This window comes from Lonchura striata, chromosome 5 (assembly GCF_046129695.1).
Source record: "Lonchura striata isolate bLonStr1 chromosome 5, bLonStr1.mat, whole genome shotgun sequence".
NCBI lineage: Eukaryota > Metazoa > Chordata > Aves > Passeriformes > Estrildidae > Lonchura > Lonchura striata.
The window spans coordinates 45,850,886-45,877,477 of record NC_134607.1 but is presented as its reverse complement, the minus strand read 5'-3'; the positions used below and the strand labels follow the sequence as shown (position 1 = coordinate 45,877,477).

At 39.1% G+C, this 26,592-nt stretch overlaps 1 protein-coding gene across 2 annotated transcripts in view; it reads right to left on the bottom strand.

The window, feature by feature from the left end:
* TRHDE (thyrotropin releasing hormone degrading enzyme) overlaps positions 1 to 26,592 on the bottom strand; it is a 213,143-nt gene that overhangs the window by 49,532 nt on the left and 137,019 nt on the right. For both annotated transcript variants that reach the window (XM_021528979.3, XM_021528977.3), the window contains exons 9-10: positions 25,181 to 25,368; positions 5,310 to 5,398 (exon numbers count right to left, since the gene is read on the bottom strand). In XM_021528979.3, coding sequence (XP_021384654.2) covers positions 5,310 to 5,398; positions 25,181 to 25,368 — 277 coding nt within the window. The remainder of the gene's footprint in view (positions 1 to 5,309; positions 5,399 to 25,180; positions 25,369 to 26,592) is intronic.

Below are 26,592 nucleotides of genomic sequence, written 5' to 3'. Positions count from 1 at the left end.
TCAAAATTACACAGGATTCCAAGTCCTGTATCCCTGGCCCTCACTGCAGCTGGCTGAGGCTCAAAGCAGGACCTGTATATTGATCTTTTTCCACAGTGCTTCCCTTCTTCCTTCTTTTGAAAGATAAAAGAGTGAAGTCTGGAAGCAACACAGGTAAAGCTCAGCAGCTGAGTTTCAGAAAAGAAAATAAAGGGTATTTTTCTAAAGCTGCAACTAATGCTCTGCTCCCCAGCAGGCAGCCAGCAAACCCCAGCTCAGAAGCATCCGTCTTCTACAAAACACTTCCTGGAGGAGAATCTGACTGTTGAGTGGCTTAAAGTAGAGATTATCTAGGAGGAGGCGGCAAAGTAAATTGAGACTTGCTGTTGGAAGGGAATTGCCCTGTTGAACTTTCTTTCCCCCATCTCACGGCAATCCTAAGGAGATATTAGGAGCAATATGAACAGCAGTCACTTTAACTGAGGAAGGAAGCTCTGTCAAAGGATTATGTCCTTGGAACATAAGCAGTCAATGAACAGGAGGTGGAGATGGAACAGGCAGGGACTAAAGCTGTGTCAGCCAATTCAGCAGCACTCACTGAGTTGCACGGAGATATTTCCTACTTGGAGACTGAGCACCAGAAAAATTATTCCCAGGGCAAGTATGCCTTTTTCCAAAGCCCTGCTCAACTACTGGAAATGGATGGTAGATAAACCTCCTCACTTGAGGTTAAGGTCAGTTCTAGATTTGCAGAAACATGCAGAGGTAAGCCAGTGCTTCCACATCTAGTACACCTTCATCAGAAATCACCAACACATTCCCACAAACAGCACTGTTTAGCAGTCATAGGGATAGAATGGGTTCAAAGCTGATCCCTGGCTTCCTACTCACTACTGATTTTGGGCTGATCCCAAAACACTATGGATATATGTTCACAGATAACTACAGCAACCACAAAAAAGGTAACTTATCTAGGAGAAACAGAAACAAGCCCTGGAATATGACAGAGCAGAAGCTTATAACATCAATGATTTCCACAGTGGCAGCAAAATTTATCATTCACAGACCTGCAAGACTGAGGCACAGAGAGCAGTGCAGCCATCTTAGCATGATGTTTGTGACCTCAGCATGGATAGGAAGGTCTAGCACAAGATGTTTCCTTTGTGACTGGTTTACAGTCATTTGAAGCAGAACAGCCTCATCCATGGCCATGGGGACTGAACAGGGAAAAGGGTGGTGACCTTTGTGCAGCACTCTGAGAGCAAATGAGACAGCTCCAATTTCACACACCAGACAACCTGAACCCAGTAAAAGGACCATCATCTGATGGCTGGTATATGAACAGATGAGTAGAAATATGGTTACATAAATGCTATGGTTCATTGAGCAAGGAGAAGAAAGACTGGCAGAAGCATTTGCAAAATGAAAAGCTTTCAAAACTATGCCTACATACCTTCCAAAAATAGGTGGGAAGAGCTATAATAAATTTGAAATTTTAAATATTTTAAATATCTTGGATATTATGCACCTTGTCAAACAAGTTTCCAAGGCCTGGCACGGTCCTCCCTACAGGATTTCCTGCAAAGGACAAGGAACTACAACTCAAAAAGACACTGCATAGCTGTAATTTCCAGTGTGTTCCTTCACTTCAGTGCTGTGAAGAATGGACAGATCTAGCGCTGTTGACAGCAACTGTGGTGAGATGCAGTTTTCTGAACTGGTCCTGCTCAGCATATTGAACAATCAGTGATCTGCATGCTCACTACCTCTGGCATGTAGCCAGAGACAGACAAGATAAGGACAGAGCAGCAACTCAATCATCCTAAATGTCGCTCTCACAGAGCTGGAGAGGAGCCTCATATACTTTGTTCATGAAAATACCAACTGGTATCCTACAACACCTTGATGAGGTCACAGACATGGTAGCAGAGAGGATGCAAAACCATTCTTGCTGAGCTAGGACAAGGCACAGGGTTAACTCCTGATGGATATTGTTATTTGAAATACTACCAGGAAAAGAAGGAACATGTTTTGATGTATTTCTATATGTAGCTCTTTCAAAACCGCTGTGGTTTCATTTCTATCTCTATTTCAGATAACCCACAGACAAGGTTAATTTTATTGGAAGATTTAAGTGATATGCCAAGATATAACAGTGGGAGTCATCAACTTGAACCCTTTTCCCTATTGGCAGCTGAAATTGGGGGTGTGATCAGTAATAATGACTATGTTGGGTTTGCATTGCCAGGTTTGGTAGCAGAAGGGAGGCCAGAGAAATGGCTTCTATGAGAAGCTGCCAGAAGCTTTTCCCACATCCAGCACAGCCAATACCAGCTGGGTCCAAGACAGATATGCCGCTGGCCAAGGCTGGGCCAACTGGAATTGGTAGTAATGTCTCTATGATATAACATATTTAATAAGAAGAAGGACAAAAGAAGTTACTACTCATATGTAATTGTGCCCAGAGAAGAGCACGGTGAGAACATGTGAGAGAAACAACCCTGCAGACACTAAGGTCAGTGGAGAAGGAGGGACAAGAGATGATCCAGACACCAGAGCTGGGATTCCTCTGCAGCCCATGGTGCAGACCATGGTGAGGCAGTTGTACCCCTGCAGCCCATGGGGATGCACAGGGATGCAGAGATCCACCTGCAATCTTTGGAGGAGACCCACACCAGAACAGGTGGATGCCTGAGAGGAGGCTGTGACTTTGAGGGAGAGACCCCATGTTAGAGCTGGGGAAAGACTCCTCTGCCTGAGCAGTCGGAGAAAAAATGTGTGATGAACTGGCCACAAGCCCCATTCCCTTCTCCATGCACAGCTGTGGGAGAGGAGGCAGAGCTAGCAAACAGGGAGGGGTGGGGAGAGGGGGAGGCATTTTAAGGTCTGTTTTTACTTCTCATTATACTGCTCCCATTTCGAGTCTGTTTTGCTGAGACAGTACTTGTTGAGGGATCTCTAACTAAGACCTTATCTGAGATCCGTGAACACTTTGTTATATTCTCTCTCCCCTGTCCAGTTTCAGAGAGTGAGTTTGAAGGGTGCCTGGTGTCCATGCATATCTGCATTTAACTACACACACTTAAAGAACAATGCGACCACTTCTAATCTTCCAAATATTCTCTGCAGCAGTTTGTTTTACCTCCAGCTTGCAGACTTTCTCCCAGACTACCTAGTGGGACAATACTGAAACTGTCCTCTGTACAACAGAAAGTCTTCAAGATTCTTCCAGTCCACAAGAATCAAACCTGGAAATTGTCCTTTGGAATCTCAGAATTCCTCCCTCATCTCCATGAAACAAACATACCAACTGCAGAAAAATTCCCAGGAATATCACAAAATCATGTATACCAGCCTTAATACGTAGCAGCATGTACAATCAATCATACATTGAGTATACATTCAGGCATGTTCTTACTGACATTTCTAAGTTGAGGAATTCTACATCTGAGCTAGACCACAATAAGCAGAAGCAAGAGGACATTGTAGTCATAAGTTTACAGTCTCATTTTCAATGAGGCACAGCACGTGAATGAATGGGTGAAAGTAATGAGGAAGAGCAAGGATAATGACAACAGAGCACAGTGTCATTGATTTGCTACACAGGAGACTGATGACTCGGAAAGGTTTCTCTTTAATTTCTATATAGTAGCCAGCCCAAAATAATTGCTCACACTGGCCATCATTAATTTGTTGATTTCTTGAAGGCATTCCAACAGAAGCAGTAGATCTTAAAAGAGTGGGTAGCAGTTTTATGGACTTGTTCCTCCACAGCACTCTGTCAGTAAAAGGCAATGAGGAAGCATCTATGTAGGTAATAGTAATACACTGAATTTTGAAGGAGGGAGTGAAGGGAGGGAGGCATGCATGTGCAACCTAATGAGATGGGATGACCAACTTGCTCTGAAGTTAGTGAGAACCTTTCTAATAACTTCAGTGAGAGTTCAATTAAGCCCTAAAGGACAAAAGTAGAACAGGTCGTTAAGGCAGATTCTGAAAGTGCAAACTGGACTTGAAGTATTATGGCAGTGTTACTGTTAAAAAGAATGGCCAAAATATTAAGTTTCTGAAAAGTGAGGCAGACCCTGTATGCTTTGATGAGAGTATGTTTCCCAGGTATGAAAATTGCTCTGTTTGCAAGCACAACAAGATAGATTATTCTATCATAGGAGCAGCATAAAACATGTTACTTTCTCATAGGTTGAAAATGATCTGGGTAAAGAAACACATACCTTTTATCACTAGAAAGCGGGGGTACTCAGATTTCTACTGACCATACACCATTCATTTCCAGTCCTTCTGGCTGCTAAGCTCTATGCAACTAATATATTTTAATAACTTAGAAAAGAGAAAAAACATCTCACACAGGTTTGACTCTCCTCTCTCCTGTTAATTTTCTATTAGAGGGAAATCTCTATACCTTTCTAATTATACAAGAATATACTAATTATACAAGAATAGTACATGTGTACTTTCTAATTATACAAGAAGAATATATGTGGACTCCCTCTACAGTCCACATGTCAAGGGGATGCATGCAACCTTCTTTTCCCTTCTATATAAAAAATCCCATTCAAGTCCCCACATGTCTTCCTTCACTCTCTTTAATTCTAGTCCAAAACTTTCAGACATGAGATGTAGCATGAAGTGCTAAGGAAATAGATAAATATTTCATAAATTTCTTTGGTGGGCTTCCTTTCTTAGTTGATAAAAAACCACTAGCATCTAGCACTCACTCTCCTCCAGACAGTAACTAATACTGTTATGATCATGAAGGTACTGAGGAGGAAGAAAATACACAGTAAGCAGAACAGTGCACTTTTGAGGTCCAGCATATGCTTATCTAATAGAGAGAACAAATACTTTTTATAGATCAGTAAGAACAATTTTAATGACAGCAACAATTTCTTAGGACTGTTGAGACTATGGATTGAGTTAAAAATGCTAGAATTCTAAATGTACTAAATCATACTCATCATATCCGCTTCATTATACAACATTACAGTTAACTTTCACCCATCAATAAATTGAATTGCATTCATCAGTGACTTGATATGTTGCCAAATATAAAATATTTAGCACTTTACATTTCTTTGTAACAGCTTTACATTTTACTATCTAAATTCTGCAATATTATAAATCTAGACTGTTGCTCATCCTTCATTCCTCCTCCCTCCCTTCCCAGCTCTGCTGTTTCTGCAATTCATTTTAAGCAGTTAAAACTGGGTGCAGAGCAACTAAACAATTATCAATGATCAATTCCAAAGATACATTTGAAGAAAACACAAGTATGCTTTATGAGATTCCGCTGGGAGGAAAGTTTATTTTACCTGATTTGTTAGACACCCATATAATTGCCTCTGATGAGATGTGGCTCGTATTTCCTACTGCAATTGTTAATGGAATCTGCCACAAGTAGCTGCAAGACAAAGGAGGGGGAATCTAAGAACAAAAATACTGAACTGATTCTTCTCACAGCAATCAGGGATCATGTCAAAGAAATCAAAACATAATCTCAGTAGCAGTATAAAGATCTCTGGATTCTAACCAGTGACTTTGCTTTTGAAATGTATTTGCATTAGCAATAAAACAAAGAAAAATAATTTATAAAAAAAACCCAACCTAAATTATATTTCCCATTTTTTCACACACTGTCATCATATGAGGACTTTTTAACAAAGCTTTTCCTAGTATAAGAAAATGCTTTACAAAAGAGGAAATAATGATTACTCATAAAAAGAAGAACACTTTTTTACATTTACTTAGAAAAAACCTCCACATAAGACATGCTTTGATTTATAGGGACTTCAAAGTTTAAAAATACCATACTCTTCTAGCAACTTTTATAAAGCTACAATGGGCTTTCACTGCTGCTGGTTTATAAAACCAAAATGAATGGGACAGATCTCCACTTCTTGGCACCATTTATGGCCACCTATGCATATGCAAACTGGACAAAACATACTATATGTGGGTTTGGTGATACACTGGTATAATCAGACCCCATTTTCCCTACAGGGTATTAAAAATTGTTTCTCATTTGAAGTAAATGTTACAAATAACATCTTTATCTGAATAAACAGAAATTGACTGTATGAAGAAAATATTTTTAGGAATAGATGGAAAGGATTATTTCCTTCATGTCTTCAGCATCATCTCTACTTCTTAACTCTCAAAAGTATCATTTCACCAGTCACTGAAAAAGTAGACATTTCCCTCACAGGCCTGCCAAATCATTTCATAAATCAGTAAAGGAGAAGAACTCAGTAATGGTACAGGTGGTCCCTTTGCCTTAGGTGCCTTACAGATGGCGCTTGGTAGGTGGTCAATGGGAGTATGTTAAGCAAGGCATCATGGCAAGAGACTGGCCCCAACTCAGATATCACCGTATAGCACCACTTTGATACCAAGAATATAATTCTAGACTGATTGCATTAATATGGTGCAAAGAGAGTGCGAGCCAGTTGTCTCCTGCTAGTACACAGCATTGCAAAACTAGTCCACTGTACTGAAATAAAAATGAGGTTTGTTTCTTTCCATTTACCCAGAAGCCTGCTACATTTAACCACAAATACCACCCAAATGTTCCACGGCCACAGTCAACATGGGCTGGCTTCCAAGGGTTGCCTTGCTGGAATGACTTAGAGGCTGGGGGAGGGACAGAGCCCTGCCCTGCCACCACACATGGCTCACAGCTCCCCACTCATTTGCAAAGAGCGCCCAGGACACACAGGAATATGCACTGCTTGGAACAGAATAGTGTGCAGGGAAACACTTGTCCATACAGCAGTGATTCAGCTAAGATGGGGAGATACTTGGATAACCATACAGCTGAAAGAGCTATGAGTGATATTAGAAATGAAACATGGCATTTACTGCCATATTAAAGAAGAAAAAAGGTTCCATGAGATTTGAGATTCTCTGAATGTTAGTACCATGACACACTAGGAAAATAATTAGCTCTACTCCTGCACTGAAGATAAGCTCCACATAAGCACATACTCTGGCAGACACTTTTTGGATAATTAAGCTGTGTCATTTGAAGATTCTCTTGGCTTTATCAATCTGCCCACTTCTTGTGCTGGACATTATCACACTACACAGCACAGCCAGTAGAAAAAGATGTCCATTGGTGCATTAGCTTCACCAGTTCCCACTCTGGTGTCTTCACACAATGTTACCTTCATTTTTGGCTTAATTAATATTCTGGACTGTGAACTGGAGTAATGAGATGCCGAATGTACTGTGTCCTGCTGCTTTAGCTACAGCAGCAATAACTCCTGGGTTCAACAGGTGAGGGCAGTCAGGAAATGTTGTAAAGTGATGCACTGAACTATATTCACTACTGTCCTAAATAGCTTATACCTTACTAGACATACACCAGTGTTTTAGGGTCTGTCCATAAAAACCTCCTAGTAAATCCATCACCTTTAGAAACATACTCAGTTCTAAATACTCGTCTCTCCAGAATGAAAAATATCCTAGCAAACTATGATTGAGAAAAATAAAGCAAAATTTAGCATGGAGTTTCTACACTATTCAAAAGAACAGGAACATTGGTATGTGAAAAATAATTAAAACTGCATTTGCATGGAATTTTTATGGCACCTCAACTCCTACTGAAAAAGCTAAACTGCAAAATAAAAGATACTGTGAGCTGCCTATATAACTGATCTAAGCACATATATACACACCCACAAATATTCATGGATGAACATATTCATAGACACCTGTTATTTCCAGAAGGGACTTCACAGAACGGTATTCTGTACATTGTAATATCTACACAGAGAAGAATTTTATACTTTCTTATAATATTTTATATTGCCTTCAATTGAGGTAAATACTGTTGAAGTAAAGACAGATCCTTCTCTGAAAGGTGATTTGCAGAACAGGTGTCACAAAATCTACCCACCAGAAAACATGTGGGATTTAGTTGGGGATATTAGTACTGGTAAATTAATCTTCTATCTACCCAATATAAGAGACCTCCTGACATTCTTGGTGCTTTCCAGAACCTCCAAATCTCAGCCTCTTGGTTAGTGGTTTCCCAGAGGAAACACAGGTGTCCTTGTAGCAGACATCTAGAAAAAGCACTTTTCCTACTTAACCGCTGCTGATGAACTCTGATTATTTGTTTTCTCCTTCCATTCCTCTTTATTCTCAGAGAAACTTCTGCTGCTGTTGCAGAAGAAGCTGTAGCTAACTTCTGTGTATGTGAGGGAGATGCATCTGGCTCACCTTCCAAAAAGACATCTTCCATTCATTGTCTCTGAATGATCTGTATGGACTGTGTTCTCCAGGTGTGACTAGAAAGAAGCAAACTTTTCTTGTATTTTTCTTCAGGAGTCTTCTACTTTATAGAGCAAAGAGGGAAAAGGGGACTCTCCTGCTTGCTTCCTGCTTTGTCTGAGAGTAGTGCAGACCCTTTACTTATTCTTTATATGTTGAGAGCACCACCAGCACGCGCTCAGTATGTATTGAATTAGGGAAAAATTCCACCTGGCAACCTGCTGCCTGCTGTGACAAACCAGTTCCAGTGACAATAAGAATCTAGCCTTGAGGGCCCAGTTATCAGGGCAGCAAGACTTGAAACAACCCATTTAGTCCTCTTACTGTCACAGTTAGGTCTGCAGGACTCAGATGCCTGTACAGATAGCCCACTCAGTCCCTGGGTGAAATGGTGTTAATGAACTGTGTGTTCAGTCTGCCTGAGATGCTGCTCAACTGCAGAGGTGATCCACATAATGTCCCTCCACAATAAAACCTCATCACTTTGACAGGGAGTTAAAGCTAATCTCTTATTGTGGAAAAACTAAGGGCTATTTCAGGAATTTTAAAAAACCCATCTCTGAAGCTGAGGAGGAGAGACACCAAAAACTAGAACAGACATGTTAACATGAACTGTGCTGAACATAACATTGCTCAATCTTCAAGAAATGTAAGGAAAGGGGAACCTTGTTGAAAGGTAGTAAAAATAAACCTTTTTTTGCTGATCTACAAGTGAGAAACTGCTCACGTGAAATAGTTAAACTCAGGTTGACAGGATAATACACAAGGGAATGCATTGGTGCATTTTTTTGTAGCACTGTATCAATGCATAATACTGAAGCATATTCATTCAGCTTGAAGATTAATCAGAAAGACTTGCTTCACAATGTATCAGAATTTTGCATCAGCCAAGGTACATACAATACTAGAAGGTAGCTAATGTAATACTAGAAGCAAACTAATTATGCTCTGTGTGGATTATATAGATTTTTTTTTTCGAGCATTACATAATGACTAGGTAGGCAGTATTAGTATACTTTATCTCACTTGAAAAATTATCATATTTGTGATAATTACTTGGCTACGACTTGATTTTCAGCAAAAAAGAGCTGGGATCCCTTTGTGGGCAAATCCTGAGACCATAAAACATTAAACAAACATGATGTCTCACACTATTACCCCTGATGAATAGTAATATTGTAGTAACATTGGGTTTTCAGTGTCTTCTTTGCAAAGAGCTATGCAAAGCCAGAAAAAGGACAGCACTTATTTCCTCTGCTTACAAAATAAAGATCTCAGGTATTTAAAATAAAATATATTAAAAAAAATGGTAATGTTCCTGGCATTTCAGATTTTGCACACCTTTTCAACTATATTTTTTCATATTAATGAAATGTGAAATGTTTTTGCTGGGATGTAAATCCATATATTTTAAAGATTCATCTTCCCAATAACCATAATGTACCAAGCTTCCACACACTGCTGGCAGTGAATACCACATTCTTCCAGTAGCATTCCTCCATTCTCCCCTGGATTCAAAACTAAGCAAAGAAATTGATCTATTCCTAGTCATTACTCACAGAACAATGAAGGTATCTGCTCAATATTCAGAGGCTTATTATCCTGCATTATAAGGAGTATACAAGCAATGTGACTGCTTCACATAAAGTGACAGAACATCTGTAACTAAAGTACCACTGTAGAATTCAGCTTACATACATTTGAATGGCCAGGAAAGCAAACAACCACACTCCTCTTTTATTCTGCTTTTACAGACCTCTGGGTTAAAGATTTCTAATCTATCCTGCTGTTCTTTACGCAGAAACTGTACTTAATCCTTCTTATTGTCCACCTCTGTATTTTTTCTACCTACTATTTCAAGATAGAAAACCAAACCTTGCTTCAGTGCTTTGAAGACATATCTACCAGGGATTAAAAGTGTCATAATTATTTTCTCTTCTACACTCTTTATACTTTTTTAAATGCTTCTTTTCTACTAATCTCTACTGTCCTATTTACTTGCTTGACTGTGTCTGGACAGTGAGCTGATGTTTACAGAACATTACCTACCACAGGTCCAAGATCTCTTTCCTGAGAGAAAATAGTTTCTTCAGAACCCACCACTGAGTATCTGAGTTAGAACTGCTTTCCCCACATGTTTCACATCATTATCAACATTAAGATCCATCTGACTTTTTATTACCATGTCAACTAGCACTAAGGAATACTTCTGTCATTTTGGTAAGTAACACTTGTTTTTATTATACTCACAAAACTTCTATTACCAGAAAACTTGAGAAACCTAACTCTTCCACACCCTTTAACACATGGCTGAATAAGAAAAAATTCAGTGCAGGTTTCTCAATAATTTCATGGGTTAGACCATCATTCAATCATCTAATTTTTCACTTTTTCCTTGTATTTCTAAACAGTTCTACTCTCTCATCCTGCTACAGATTAATTTCTTTATGAATATTTTAAGAAGTAAGCCGGACCTCAAAAACCACATAAAAGCCCAGTTAAATTACAAGAAGCTACATACATCTAGATTCAGAAGACATCTATTAATAGTCTTTGATTATACGCTTAGCCAGGAAATCAAAGGAGGAGAACTATGGCAAGGCAGAAGAATAGAACAATGTACAGATTTAAGGAAAAAAATTACTTATTTTTAGTACATCTAACAACAGAAGAATGAGGGACAAAATTAAAAAGCTTTGCACAAAAGCAAATTAAGTGATTTGGCTTTTAGCAGGATATAATAAGGATAATTAATTTAAAGTGTAGTGACAATCATAAACTTGAATCACAGAATGATTTAGGTGGGAAGAGACTTTAGGAGATAAAGCCTTCTGCTCTAATGTGGTCAGAGCTCAGGAAAACAGGTTTCACTGTAGGTAGAACATGGTATCAGAGGAGGATATACAGGCTGTACATTTAGTGGCATCACACAAAATCAATCAAGTCAATTGAGGCAAATGATTTGCCATCTGCTTTTTTTCCTAATCTTTCCCACTGCAAAGCTGCTACAGAATTACTTTCAGGAAAGCTTAACACCAAAAGCTGTATGTATTTTCAAATACCTCAATAGGCTGAGAAATGAAATTATGAGTTATCTTGAGCTAGAAGAACAGCAGTCATGTTCCCATCAGCTGGCACTGGTGAAATCCCAACCATCACTCTTCCATGAATCAATTTCTCGGGGATAAATTCAGTTATTCAAGGTGATGGCAAATGATAGGGTAGGGTATTTGACACCTCTGCTATGGTCTGTAAGACAACAAGGATGCTCTCACCGGTGTAGTGGCAGCACAAGGCAAAGTAAGATACCTAATGGCACCTTGAATGGCACCAGTCACAAGCAACTAAATGGGCCTTTCCATCCACTCAGTGTTGACAAAGAGACATTCCATAATTAAATGTGAGTTTCCCTATGAAACTTTTTCATTTCTAAGTGAAAAAGACAAATTCTCAAAACCAAGCTGCTTGTAAGAAAAGGAAGGCTTCAGCACAGATTTTCAAACACAGTATTTTAAAAAAGCACTGTTGCAACATTTTATAGCTACTGTTTTAAGTAGGAACTTTCAGTTTGCTGATTCAAAAAATTGCAGGGAGAAGCTGAAATTACTGAAACCAAAATGTAAGGTAGTGAAATTAAAGAATTGAAATTAATGTTCTAAACCAATTTTTCCCCAATTTTTGCTTTGATTTTTGTCCTGATTCAGTGCAGGTAAATGTTTTGAAATGTTGAAAATTTCTGTGGGATGGGAATCCATTTCTTGTTCATTGGTAACACTTACTAGTCTTCGTTAAGTATTTTGAGAACATAACAATCTAAGACCTCATATCACTGACGGATATGATTAAAGCTATTTAACAGAGATAAAGTGAAGCATAAAAATAGTTTAGGAGTAAAAACTATAAAAAAAGAAAATCCAAGAGAAAACTGACTGGGTTAAGATACCTAGCTCCTTAATTTAACCACCAGAACTTAATACCCAAAATGCCAACTCTGTCTCTTCAGTTAAAGATAACAACCCGGTACATCCAGAGTGGCTGAAGATGAGAAACAGGAAGCAAGGGAAACAGGGAGCAAGGACTCCTTGGCATTAGTTTCCTGTTCTCCACTCTCTCCAGATGGAAATCCAGAAGTCTCGTACATAAACACATATGCTCAGCTGAGCAGCACTGAGTCTGAGAAGGGAACACTTTCCCAGTGTGGCCCTTGCAAACACTGGTGATTCCCTGAACAGGTTAGGATGCTGATGTTAGTATTTCTTATGAAGGGATTATATTGCTATGAGACATCTGTATGAATTCATGTGCTTGGATTTCAGACACAAAAAAACCCCCACAAAAGCAAAGTAATGAGAAAATCTGACCTTTTGAAAGCAAGTAAATCTTACAGAACAAAAACTATGATTTAAAGGTTTGTATTTTTACTTCAGTTAAATACCTGGTTGATCTCCAGAGATGCATACAAATAGTGGTGAGTAAAAGAAGCATTTAGATGGATGGCTGCATATGTTTCTGGCTAATGACCTTAATGCTTATTACAAGTTAAAAGGCACAGAAAGTTGATAACGAACTAAATAAAGGATTGTGTGATATTTGGATATTAAATCAGTACAGAAGGCAGACAGCAGAGATCTCTCACATTTCTTGCCAAGACAAGTACTGCTTCTATTAGCAAGATTAGCAAGGTTTGGGCTACTACTTCATAATAGCTGGTATGGGGCTATTTTTTTGATTGTTGCTGAAAACAGTTTTGATAACAAAGGCATGTTTTAGCTATTTCTGAGCAGTAATTACACAGCACCAAGGTCTTTCCTGTCTCTCACCTCACCCTACCAGCAAGAAGGCTTGGAGTGCATAAGAAGCTGGTAAGAGGCACAGCCAAGACAACAGACCCCAAGTGACCCAAGGAATGGTCCATATTGTGTAACTTCATGCTCAGTATATAAAACTGGGGGAAGAAGGAGGAAGAGGGGATGTCACAGTATTTGTCTTCCCAAGTAACTGTCACGCATGGTGCAGCCTGGCTTTCCTGGGAATTAATTGCTGAAAACCACCCTGCCCATGGAAAGCGGTAACTAAAATCCTTGTTTTGCTTTGTGCACACAGCTTTTGCTTTCCCTTTTAAGCTGATTTTGTCTCAAACAATGAGTTTTCTCACTTCTCCAATTCTCTCCCCCATCCCAACATGGGGAGTGAGCAAGTGGTTGCGTAGGGCTTAGACACTGAGGTTGAACCACAACACAAGCCAAATGAAAGCCTTTGTTTTCACTGAATTTTGAATGTTAAAATAGTGAAAGTTCAAAGATGAATTGTTAACAGAAAACCTTAAAGGGTATTCAACTAATCTATAAAATCAGAAGTCTTGTCACAGTGGTACCTGGAATTGTTTAATCATAGGCTGAAAGCACAAGCACACGTGCACAGTAAGGTGGTCAGCGGAAAATGTGTGAAAGCTGTTGAACAGAAAAGCTTCAGAGCTTCCTACTACAGAAAAAGATTATACAAGAAGCAGAACTCAGCCGGATACAATTTTGTAAGCCACACTTTCCTGAAAGATTGTGTTGGGAAAGATAATTTAAAAGTATCATAGACATTTTCCCAGGTTATTAGATAGTATAGTATCTCATTCAGTAAGGAGTAATTCAGGTTCCAGGGGAAGCTCATGTGAGTATCACAGGAAATCACACATTTTTATTAAGTCAATTCTACAAGAGTGTTAGTTCTGTTTAATGGATAAGGAGTTGACAATATATTCATGTTGTGAGTATCATTCTCAAAAGACCAAAGAACAGAGAGATTTCATTTGATTTAAAACATGCCAGGAAAGTGATTGTAGGCTGTGCCCAGAGGCATAACACAACAGAAGAAGATGTAATTCCCTCTTTCACAATTATTACACTTCCTACACTGAGACGGGGTGTCAAGGGATTCCTTATACCTTGTGAGCATGGAAGATGGCAGATAGGAAGATTTCACTCATTTTATAGCAAAGACAAACAGAAATAATAAGTGGATAAGAAAGAACAATTTGAAATAACTGAGATCACCCGAACACAGTTTGAGATATCCACTGGTCATCTGCATATGCCTAGTGTGACCTTAATTCCTGAGTTCTAAGCGAGAACAAGGAGTTTAATACAAGGAACAGTGAGAAATACATGAAAAACATTGGTAAAGGCAACTGACTAAGCTGACTACAAGGGGGACGAAAAAGCAGACAACACCAGACTTTTTCATCAAGGAACAAGTTGCAGTCAGCTAACTTGAAACCAGAAAGGACATTACTTTAGTTATATAAACAGGAGAAGGCCTCCTGATGTCTGAAACGAACAGGACTTTCACAAATCCTGTACATAGACAATTTCTGACTGCAACACTGTATGCAGTATAGAGATGAAATAGCAGGGCACAGTAAGTGTAACACACACCACATTAATTGTAGGATCCACAGTTTGCTGGGTTTAAGAAAAATGAGGAAAGGAAATGGAGCTGATATCAGGATTCTGGGGTTACAGAGGTTCTGCCTTCACCCAAGACTAACAGACTGGTCAACAATAAAAAGGTCAGCTAAGGCAAAAAAAAAAAAAAAAAAATTAGTAACAATGACTACATGAGTAACCGGAAAAAGACTGGAAGAAAAAGAAAAAGGTTAATGCTTATTCTAAGATTATTCTACACTATACTGGGCAGGAGTTTCATGCTCCTTTACAAAGTTTTGGTGGACTTTGATGGACTCTGAATTAAAGACACTGTTCCAGCATCGTCTTCAAGGAGCTCAAAAATTATTGGTCTTCTTGTTACCATCTAAGCCAAACACTGTCAAAACCTAACTGTGCTTTTTGTATCAGTTCTTCTCTTCTTTCTCCCTAATGCCCCAACTTTGGAGGTGATTAAATTTTTCAGTCAGACCAACCTACCATCCAGAACAACCCAACAGGATCAGGTCGTGATAGGTGCTGGCAGGCAGATAATGGCTTCACCACCTGGTGGCTCTGAATGGGCTTCACAAATAAGATTTTGAAGAGTATTTCAAGTTTTTAATATAAGTGAACTTAGAAGATGTCTCATGGATGAACAGAAATCAATTTGTAGAGCAGTCTTGCCTCTTAACTACTAAGATTTGTCTACTTTGTGGCTCTGATTGGATGGGCACTTGAATACAGCTAATATATATTTTAGAGGGAAGCAAAACTGGGATTTGGAAGGTATTTGGAATTGTGAACCCATTATAATTTTGAACACAAATTATACTTAGATGCACACATGAAGGAGACTATGAATAATATTTGTAGTTTAGAGAAATAGTTAAAATTGCATGAGAGTGATTAGAAAGATTATATTCTAGTCTCGAAAGAGGCTAGCATATCTAGGATGACTGCCTTCTGATTTTACGCTTCTTTATTTGCAGGTCTGCCTCATTACAGTTGCTAATTTTATATATTTGTCTATTATATATTCTTTCATATAGAAACATATCAAAAAAGACAATCATATTAGTATACTCTAAAGGAAAGGTTGACAGCTGCTTCTAAGAGCAACTAATTAGACAAAGGATCATGGATTGTTTGGGTTTTTTTCTGTAGAAGGACCTAAATACAAATATATATAGCGAGAGAAAATATGTTCAATGCCACTACAGGATTGCTGGATTGTATTTTAGAGAAATGAATTTTAGAAGCATGTATTTGAAAACAATAATTGACACTATAATTCATCTGTAGTCATAACAGTTATTAACATGTTTAATAGCAATGTATTAAAGATGCAAATTTTGTGGCTTTCCTTTGCCATAGTCCTAACTCCTTCTGGATTTTGCAAGAGTCTTTAGAATAATTTTTGGCAGTAAGTAAATTACAGAGCAGGAAAAGGGCAAAAATTTACATTTTCCAGGAGTCTTAATCAAAATATAATGCCCTTACCGATGCAATGACAACACAAAGTTCCAGACATAAAAAAAAGATTCATTGCTGTAGCAGCAGCCCTAGCATGAAAGAGCCCCTGTGTGGCTCTGCACTGTGGGTCTGCCTTAAGATGACAGCCTGCATATTCTGTTAGAAAACAGGTGTATGTCTTTGGCCATCCTGTCTAAACTTCATTACCCTTTTCTTTTTAAGGGTAGACACAAGGTAATTTAAATGAGTGAATTTGAATTAAATTACCAAATTTGAGGAAAAGAAAAAAAAGAATTGTCTGATAACAACATAACATAACTAATATAATTATCTGATTACTAAACCTTCTATAAAATTTTGTGTAATATTAGCTAAATATTTAATCCAAAAATAAATTATAAATGAGGCGGTTATGAATGTTATGAAACTATCTAAAACTGACTCATTTCAGTGCCAGTACTAGCAGCATGCCTTACTGAATTTAGAAAAATGATGTGAGCAAAGAACCAATACTACAAATTCTTTGTCAGTACATGCTGGCTCCTCCCTGCCCAACAGTACCTTTTACACTAAAAGGCTTCATTTTCAACTTTGGGTGCTGAATCAAAGGTTCTTAATCTCTCCAACATCCTCTTGTTCTGCCTTGAATCAGTGCAAAACACCCTTGCACAATTGCACACAAGGTGCTGATCATGCAAACCCCATGTCTGTGTAGTCTTTCACCCATAAGCATAACCCCTTGACTAGAGATTTCTCTGAGCAGAGCACAAGGATGTGTTATGGACTGAGAAGGATTCACAGGAATAAGAGAGTAGCACTTCAGCTATGTTTACAATCCTCCAGAATGTTCTGAAAGACTTAGTACCAAGTATTTTTCAGCATATTCCAGTGCTCAGTTCTGATTATCCCTTTGAATAATGTGAATTTAAGCAAGATTAAAATATAATTCCTATGATGGCTTCTCTTTCCTCAGTAAAATTCCTAAGAGTCCCCCACCAAAGTATCTCCTCCGTAATTGAGTGTAAAGGGATAAGAAAAGGAAGCCATGATCAGCAACTTTAAAAAGCAGGAGGAAGAAGACAAAAAATGGAGCATGTTAGACATTTTATCCTCTGACCTACAAAGGGGAACTCACACCTTGTATTCTTCCAAAGTCAACAAAATATGACATTTATCCACCCTCATCTCTCGTATAAAACTTGTCTCCGCAAATGTTTGAGCCTTCACCAGTCTGGTCTTTCCCTCACTAAAGCCCTCACTTTAAACCCCTTTTCCATTTCCCTGGTACTCCATACTTGCCTATTCCAGCTACAAAACTTTAATGCTCCAACTGTGGCTCACTCTTGCACCCTGCCATGCCACGTTGCCTCTTCTATCCCCTGCATATTAAGCAGTTCACTACAAGTACTGTTGTCCTTATTCTCCTCTTCATCTCCCAAAGCCTTCACTCTATACTAAAACACAGCACTGCTCTCAAGTACATGCTCCTTTCCTCAGCATGAAATTCATTTAATTAATGTGAGTCAATTAACTAGATTGGGCATCTAGCAATTCCTGAGAGTTAATGTTAGCAAATAAGATGAGGAAAGGGGTACATTCTGCAGTGACAATAAAATACAAAAGCAGCTTTTCTCTGTCAGCCTAACTTCTGTCAGGATACAAGTGCTGCCACCACACAGGAAGCAATGACACAATACACTAATTTTGTCTCCTTTAGCATTCTGCAAATTCTAACACTGGAAGTTGACTATATACTGCACACCAGAGTGTCTTGGAAGTTTCCCAGTGAGAAGAGCTTCTTGCAAATAGAAGCTGTGAAATGGTTTTGGAAATGAGGTGTTAAATTATAATTGGCATTTCTGCTGTCTTTGATAGCAGCATAATTTTGTTGGCGACACTACCACAGGTATGTACTGGAAGAGATTTTAAGAGTATTTCATATTCAGATTTTTTTTTAAATGCAACAGTCAGAAAAGTCTCTAAAAATGAAAAAGTAGAACAAAACACCAGGATGTCCTAGTGGCTTTTACAGAAAAGAAAAAACCCTATTGCAACAGGGAGCGCACAGCACCAGGACTGGACTAGTAAACACAGCACAGGCACTGTTCCATCATGTGCAAGCTTGCTCCAGGTCACTCACAAAGGCAGCCCCTCTGCCTGTTCCTGTGGAGAAGCAGCACTCAGCACAACACTGTCCTCTCTCAGGCTGCTGGGGTTAAGGACTGTCCTTACGCATGTCAAAGGACAAGATCTATTGGTGTCACAGAGCTGGCCTCTACTCCAGTGTGCATTTCAAGAGAGGGAACACCCCACACTTTCCCACTCTTCTGCAAGAACAAGTATTCTCAAGTACCTGCTTGACCACCTAAAAAAAAATGGATAAATCGATATCTGCCAGGGTTCACACACAGTTTTGTGATCCACTGAGGACTCTTGATTTTTTCATCCCATTCCTGTTAATTCCATTTCCACTGTGACTAATACACTGGAACCTTTCTTTCCTGGAGCCTGTTCCCTTTATCATTATTACAGCAGATATAGAGACATTTAGGTCACTCCAGATGAACTAGGGGTACCACATTCACTCCCTAAGTAACAACACAACAGCTGTTTCTCACAGAAACACTGATACAGGCACGTTTCAGGTATAGTAAAGATGAAAGACATAACAAGAAAACACTCAAAGGACCTGAGAAAATGGAAGGTGAGAGGATATTTCTCAGAGACAGGGAGGTAAATGAGCACTTTGCTTTCTATTTATATTTTGTTAGCCCTCTTTTCTCAGTTTATGGAACAATATTTGTCCATATTATGATCCTTTTTTTATTACACAATTAATACTACATATGCTACATTAATCTGCAATTGCTCTAAGAACACAGCAAAGATACTAATCAGCACTGTGCTCTCTTGTGCTCCTAACATTCTGGTTTGTCTTTATAAACAGCTCCTTGGCTGGTAAGTGGACATCATTGCTCAAGTCATAATGCTATACAACTATGTAAGAAGACACATGGCAATATCCAAAAACAGCAATGCTTTTACTATGCAAATCATTACCAGTAAAGGGACAAGCACAGCCCTTTTTCTGCAAAACCTGAATAAATAAAGGAGCTTTGTCTATGAAATTCAGAAAAGACTTGAAGGGAAATAAATTCTGCAGCTCATTCATCTTGGATTGTCTCCTGAGCAGCTCTGCAGCCCACTCTAAAGCTTTTCAGCTGTGGTAATTACTACAGGGTGTTAGACCCATGAGTCTGTACAGCTCTGGTTTTGCTGGCCATGTCCATGGCTTGCACTGTTCAACTGAATTTCCCCCAGTTCAGCTAACACAGAGAAAAACACCCAGGATTACACTACAGCAAGTATGCATATCCTGTCCATATCCCAATCTGTTCATCTTCCTGTTTTTCTCTTTCCTCACACCTAGCTGTGTTCAGTGCCTAGCAGTACTGACGTTTTCCCCCCTCGCACAGCCCCCTTAATTATCAGGCTAGCTCAGAGGTCCAAGGCTGTGAGGGGAGGAATATCAGGAGATGGCAAAGATTTCCAGAAGAGGCTCTTACCCCGATATATGTTGGTTCAGCTTTCTTTATTCTGTGGTGTCCATGTGGAGAGCAGGCCAAAAGAGAGTGAACAGGAAATGTCAGGGGTCTATATAGACTTTGGACAGGGAGGGCTTCCCTGGTCTCCGCCAACCCCGTTGGGGCAGGAAGGAGGGGTCCAGGGTTATCTTGATCAGAGACACAGGATCCCGGGGAAGGGGGCACAGAGTGCCCATGAGCTCACTGTAACACAGGACATTCCCCTTTAGGACAGTGTCATGAACAATCAAAGATTAGCTATGGAAACTGCATGCATGATAAGAACACATGTAAATTAATATAATTCCAGCAACATTATCTTACTTATTTTGATAACATTGGAAAGGCTACTTCTCCACTTTTACAGAGACAAGCTCTGTTTATTTTTAGAGGGCAAAACACACCCACAACCAGAAAGCTTTGGTCTGCTCTTCAATATGGTATATAAAAGGTTTATGGATTTCATCAAAACTGGTTAGTTTGTTGTCTAGACCACAGATTATTTTTCATAAGTTTTTTGTCATATCTGTGAGCTGTTTTGCAATGATGGATGAGACTATTGCCTCAAAATCATGATTTTCTGTAAGCAGGGACGCCCACTGAACCCTGTCAGATGGAATATCACCTTCTCCCCTGGAGCCTTATAAACTAAGGGCATAATCTATTCTCACAGGGGTATACAGGAGTCCAGGACCAAACTACACTTAACTGAAGGGCTGTTATACAGGAATAAAATATGAATTATACAGTTATAATAGGAATTTTAAATTTTTGCTTGCATAAGCTGAAATTGCTACTGAAACATTACACCAACGAGAGGTTTTGGCACTCAAATCAAAGTCGGTGATTTTGGCCCTTCTAAAGAATGATGTTCCTAGAAACAGTGTCTGTTAGGTTTAATTTCTCATAATATAAGAACTATGGATCATGTGTAGGCATAAGTGTCAAGTAAAATCTATGTTCAGTTTACAAAGAAGTGAAATTGTGTCCCTTCCACAATTTCAGTCCAAGAGCTTAGAGCTTAGCAGCCATACAGTCAATTGTATGCACAGAAATAAATCACAGTTTGCATATGTACAGCTCTTGAAACACATTTTTCTTTGGGTATAATGACAAGGAGCCCAAATATGCAGGAGATTGGAATACGTGTAATAATTCTCTTCTGTAGAAGGATTAAAAACACTTATAGTAATGGACTAGGCATCAACTACTGCCAAAGGTATCAACAATTTTCCTGTTTATCATTCATCACTTAGAAAAATCTGCTTGCTGCTTCTGTCTTCCTCTACATGATTTCAGAGTTAAAAATTAAATATGAAGCTTCACATTTCATTTTTAACAGTTAATTGCTGCATAAATACACAGCATAAAGCAAAGCACAGACATTTTATAAAACCAGAATGGTTCCCAAATATTCAGTTGCCTCTTTATTTACATTTCTTTTGCAGTAGATATATTTGAAAGATCTACTTTGAAGTGACTCTTTCTACAGTAAGGCAAAGTTAAATTTGCCTAGACAGCATCTGAACTAAAAATTTAAACTCATCATTTTGAAAGCAATAGAATTGACATTTATTGCTGTGCCATACCAAACTACAGCCCCACCTCAGGATAACAAAAGACTACACAGTAGATGGATGCTTTAAGAGCCTTCCCTGGAGCCCTCCAGTGCGTACTGTGATGTCTGTTTAGATGATAAACTCCAAGAAATGCCTGGACCTGAACATTTTTCTGTATTTTGTGCAGATCTACTTCTTATGGTGTTTAGAATGATCATCACGATTAATCCATAGATAAACTGTCCTAAGGAAGCCAATGTTACCTTCCCTGCAAGAGCACGGCCTCAGATGTGGCATAAATACCATTTGCTCTCAGTTATTTACAGTGCCTATTATGGCTCCCCAGGGAGACATGAGTCCAATGCCTAAATTCATGGGTCATGCAGGGGAGGTAAGCACCAACTTTATTAGACTCTGAATTAGGCCACTGATTCGTAACACCCACAAAGCCTTCATGCTGATTATATACATATATATACACACACATATATATATATTTATAATCAGCAGACATCAGTAAACCCTTGCCAACCTCCTGACCAAAGCCACACACAGAAAAAGCCAGAACACTGCACTGCACAACAGTGCTACCACTCCCCTTGGTCAATCTGTAGAAAAACTGTGTCATGTCATACACTTCAGCTCTTTCAATATAAAAAACCAAGGTAGAGTAATGCACCTCAAATTATCAAATGACCATACACTAATGTGATTTTCCCTGTCTACTGCCTTCACAATAACTGAAGTAATAGTCACTTCAGCAGTGGAAAAAAAAAACAAGAAATAAAAAAGCCAAATAACTGAAAAATATCTAAGTCACTACCAACTAAAAGATTAAATTTATTCTCAGTATCTCAACCTTGTTTTTTAGTTAATTTGATGGAATGAAAGGACATTATTGACACATGGCCATTGTGCATACCCAGTCACATGTGCCTGTGGGCAGTGCATGAATGAACAGTGTTATAACAATCAGACACCAATTTATAAGTAAGCCATGGGGCTTTAATGAAAGTTGATGGATGATTTTTGAAAGGTGAATGGCATAGGTGAGTTTCCCCTTTTGCTAAATGTATATGGTTTCCATTCTTTGGTATTTATACTTATGTAACATGACTTTCAAATAACTTCAACTGGGAAGTGGCAGTTAGCTCTGTCTGCTAACTGGTTGAAGAAAACAACCCATCTGTAAAGCCTTCCTTGAGCAAGGTGTTTCTTTTCTGTTTTGTGCTTAAAAGGAAATGGAAGCATAGAAAAAAAAAATAATCCAAAAGGGGGAAGAGACCTGCCAAAGGAGATACCTATGTGTATTGTATTGCCTGTTAGGATACTAAATTCCTGGCAGGGCTCACATGAATATCTTTCCCTGTGCTCTCTCTAGTACTAAATCTTATTTCCAATGTTTAGAAGCAAGAATCGTAATAAAATCTGTGGACAAAATTTCCTAAGAAACCCAGCAGAATCTGCCCTGGTGGTATTGCCCTACATTCCACATATGGCAACATACACTTTGAATTACAAATTAATGTCATGTATGCAAATAAAACTAAGTCTAATTCTCACCTGTACTGGGTTTGCATGGCAAGGTTTTGGTGTGTTACAGAGGTGACTTCTGTGAGAAGCTAACAGCAGCTTCCCCCATGTACAGCAAAGCCAATGCCAGCCCCAGGAAGACCCACTGCTAACCAAGGCCAAGCCCCATCAGTCATTGTGGTAGCACTTCTGAGGTAACGTGGGGGAAAAACTGCTGGGAAAGAGCGGTTGGAAAAAGGAGAACATGTGAGAGAAACAGCCCTGCAGACACCAAGGTCAGGGCAGAAAAGAGCAGGAGGAAGTGCTCCAGGCCCTGGAGCAGAGATTCCCCTGCAGCCCGTGGTAAGGCAGGATGTGACCCTGCAGTCCATGGAGGCCCATGGAGGAACAGAGATCCACCTGCAGCCTGTGGAGGACCCCACATGGAAGCAACCTATTCCTGAAGGACTAAACCCTGAGGAAGAGACCCACACTGGAGTAGTTTGTGAAGAACTGCAGCCAGTGGGAAAGACTCATGATGCAGCAGTTTGTGGAGGACTGTCTCCTGTTGGAGGGACCCCACGCTGTAGCAAAAGCCCTCCACCTGAGGAGGAAAGAATGGCAGAGACATGATGAACTGACCACAGACTCCAATTTTGTTCCCCTGCACTGCTGGGGGGAACAAGGTAGAGAAAATCAGGAAGTCTGGAAAGAAGGAGAGGTACAGGGAAAGTGTTTTAAGATTTTTATTTATGTAGTACCTTTCTTTGATTTGATTGGTAGTAATTTCCCTCCCCCTACCCCCTCCAAGCTGAATCTGTTTTTCCTACAATGGTACCTGGTGAGTGATCTCTCCCTGTCCTTATCTCAACTCAAGAGTCTTTCATCATATTTTCTCTCCCCAGCTCAGCTGAGGCAGACACTGACAGAGCAGCTTTGGTGGGCACCTGGCATCCAGCCAGGGTCAACCCACCAGATCACCCTGGTACCAGTTACACACACTTCTTTACTCATACATTACAGTAACAGTTACTTCAATCAATATTGAATACCTAGTAAATCTATTTTTTAAGTCTCTACAATACATAGAAGGCTTAACATATCTGTTTTAGTAAATAAAAAAAAAATAATTGCTGTTCTGAGTAGTAAAATCTACTCACATTACATTACACATATATAAACTTGCACAAAAGAAATTTTCAAGATAAGAAGAGAGAATTTCTCTCCTGCTGCACTGAGCTGTAAGTCATGAACACTTCCAATAGTCCACATTCAGTTGTTTAATCTCTTTTTCACAACGGAACTAATTTCAGCCCAGAATTTAGACAGATGCTTAATACCCTGTTAGGTTGTTCCAGTATGGCCACAAAAACAACTATTTACTCTATGTCATCTTTGAGTTCCATAGTATTAATGTTCTTAAAAAAGATAATGAACTTCTAAACACTTTCCAGTAAATGTTACTACCATGTTAGGCCTTCATCAACAGGAATATTCTACAAGCTTCAATATGTCAATCAAAGTTTTGTATTAAATTTTACTTTTAAACAATCTAAATCTACTGGACAAACACAGAATATTCCAGGTTAATAGTGTGCCCTCTTTCCCACCGAGCATGAACAAGTCAACACAGAAACTTCAAAGGACATCTTGAAATTCTCTAGCATCAGGTACCAACAGCTATTCTTGCCCTTAAAATACGAGGCCAAAACTGCCTGAAACAATAAGGATTCCCCAGGATCAGACAGGAATGTCAGCTTTTCTTTGGGATGAAAGAAGCATGTAGAGTCATCTGGGAAGAGGGACAAAACAATCTAATAAATGGAAAAGCAGTAGAGACAGAGATATTGATTTCAGCTAGTGTAACAGTTCCTATAGACCAGTTCAGCTGCCTCCAAAAATGAAAGAGGTGGAACCTCCTGCCTTCTACAGAGGTCCAATTCAGCTCCTGACTCCTTCCCAAGAAAAGCAAGGTCTGTAGTTGACATATATTTACATCTGCCTACTCAGTGTATGAGTGTCGAGAGGTCCACTCCAAAGAATTTCTTAAGAACTATCAGACCTTCTAATCACATTCCCAATTACTTATGGAGTGTGACAAAATCAAAAGAAAAGGGGAGGAAACAAATGAGTGATGCAAGACACTGCTACAGAGAATTGTCAGGATGCAATTGGGCATTTTTTCCCCAGTTCTTTTAATTAGTTTCAACTTTACTACAGTTCAAATTGAAGTATCACCACACACTATTGATCCCAAGTAAAGCTCAGATTTCTAAAAAAAACATTTCCACAAAGATACATATATAAAGCACTTACTTAAACAACTACAACATCTTGAAAGATAGTAATTGAGAAATACAAGTACCTGTTGTCCCCATGGGCAGGATCCTTGGATTTAGTATCACTATCATAAACAAAACGCTCCTGGGAGATTACTATGATGTTGTCTGTAGTTTCATTTCCCGAGATAGTGATAACAGGGTAACCCATCTGTAGTGTCCACTGATCCATTACCTCTTGGATATTTACAGATTTTCCAACCCTTTTTAAAGCCTTGGGGGAAAAAAAAGAAAAGTTTCAATACCCTGAAGCAGTATCAACATGTACAACCTCTTTTTTTTTGTCCCTAGTATCGTAACTATTTTTGGAGGATAAAATAACCACAAATGTATGTAGATACACACACACACACACACACACACCAAACACACACACACTACATAATTGAACTTAAGGCTCTGTATCTTAAAAATAAATGTTGAGTAATCTTTAAAGAGAGGAAAGTGACAGTCAGAAAGCCACATCATTCAAGTACTTCTGCTGAAACAGAACAAATAACCTGCTTTACAGGATTTTAACAAGAGCCACAGAAATACTGGGTATCTATTTTTAACCAGCTAAGGTTAAAAAAGACAGTGTCAGTTTATCTAGCAACCTGCAATAAGGCATATTTGAAAGGCCTTAATTTCCAAAAATACAGGGCTTATCTGTTCTGAAAATCAAAATGACTAATTATTTGAAAATATTGTCCCTTACGTCCAAAGTGAGGCTATGTATACCTAGATATCCCCCTGCTGCTTCATAAACCGCACCTGTTAGAACACATGGAGGATTAATGTGTTCACATTTGATTCTATATGTCAATAAAAATGCTGTTTTACAAGTGGATTTTCATCTGAAACACAAAGAGATACCATAGCACTGTGGGAGATGAGACTGCATATGAGGGGAAAGAGGCATCATTTGTTCTTCAGCGACAGACATGCCCCTAGCTGTTGAACAGTCCAAGATCACAGAGTGAGCAACCTCTGATGAATACAAGTAGAAGATGTCTTCAGAACTGAAGCTGCAGTTGCACTGCCTTAGGAACAAAGGGGCTGGCAACAAATGCATTTACAACTGAAGCAAACAGAATTATTAGCTGCAACAGTAGATATGAGCATACAGTATAGCTATAGTGGTTATGAACCAGAATACAGTCTCATTTTTGTTCCACTTTATTAGCTGCAGATTCTGCTGTTCTTTCAGGACAACATTCATTCCTCCAACCTCCCATCACCCAGAACTGTCCCAGAGCCTTTAACAGAGGAAGGAAAGAAAGAGTCTTGCAGTGACATTCAGCTACAGATTAAGACACAGATTTAAAAGCCTGACTGTATGTTACTTGTCTCAACTCTCATTAGCAGTCAGTACAGACATACGACTTGGTTCAATTGCCCACATGGAGGTGAATAATGTCATTTGACCTTTACCTGCCACTCCAGAAGAGCAGAGATT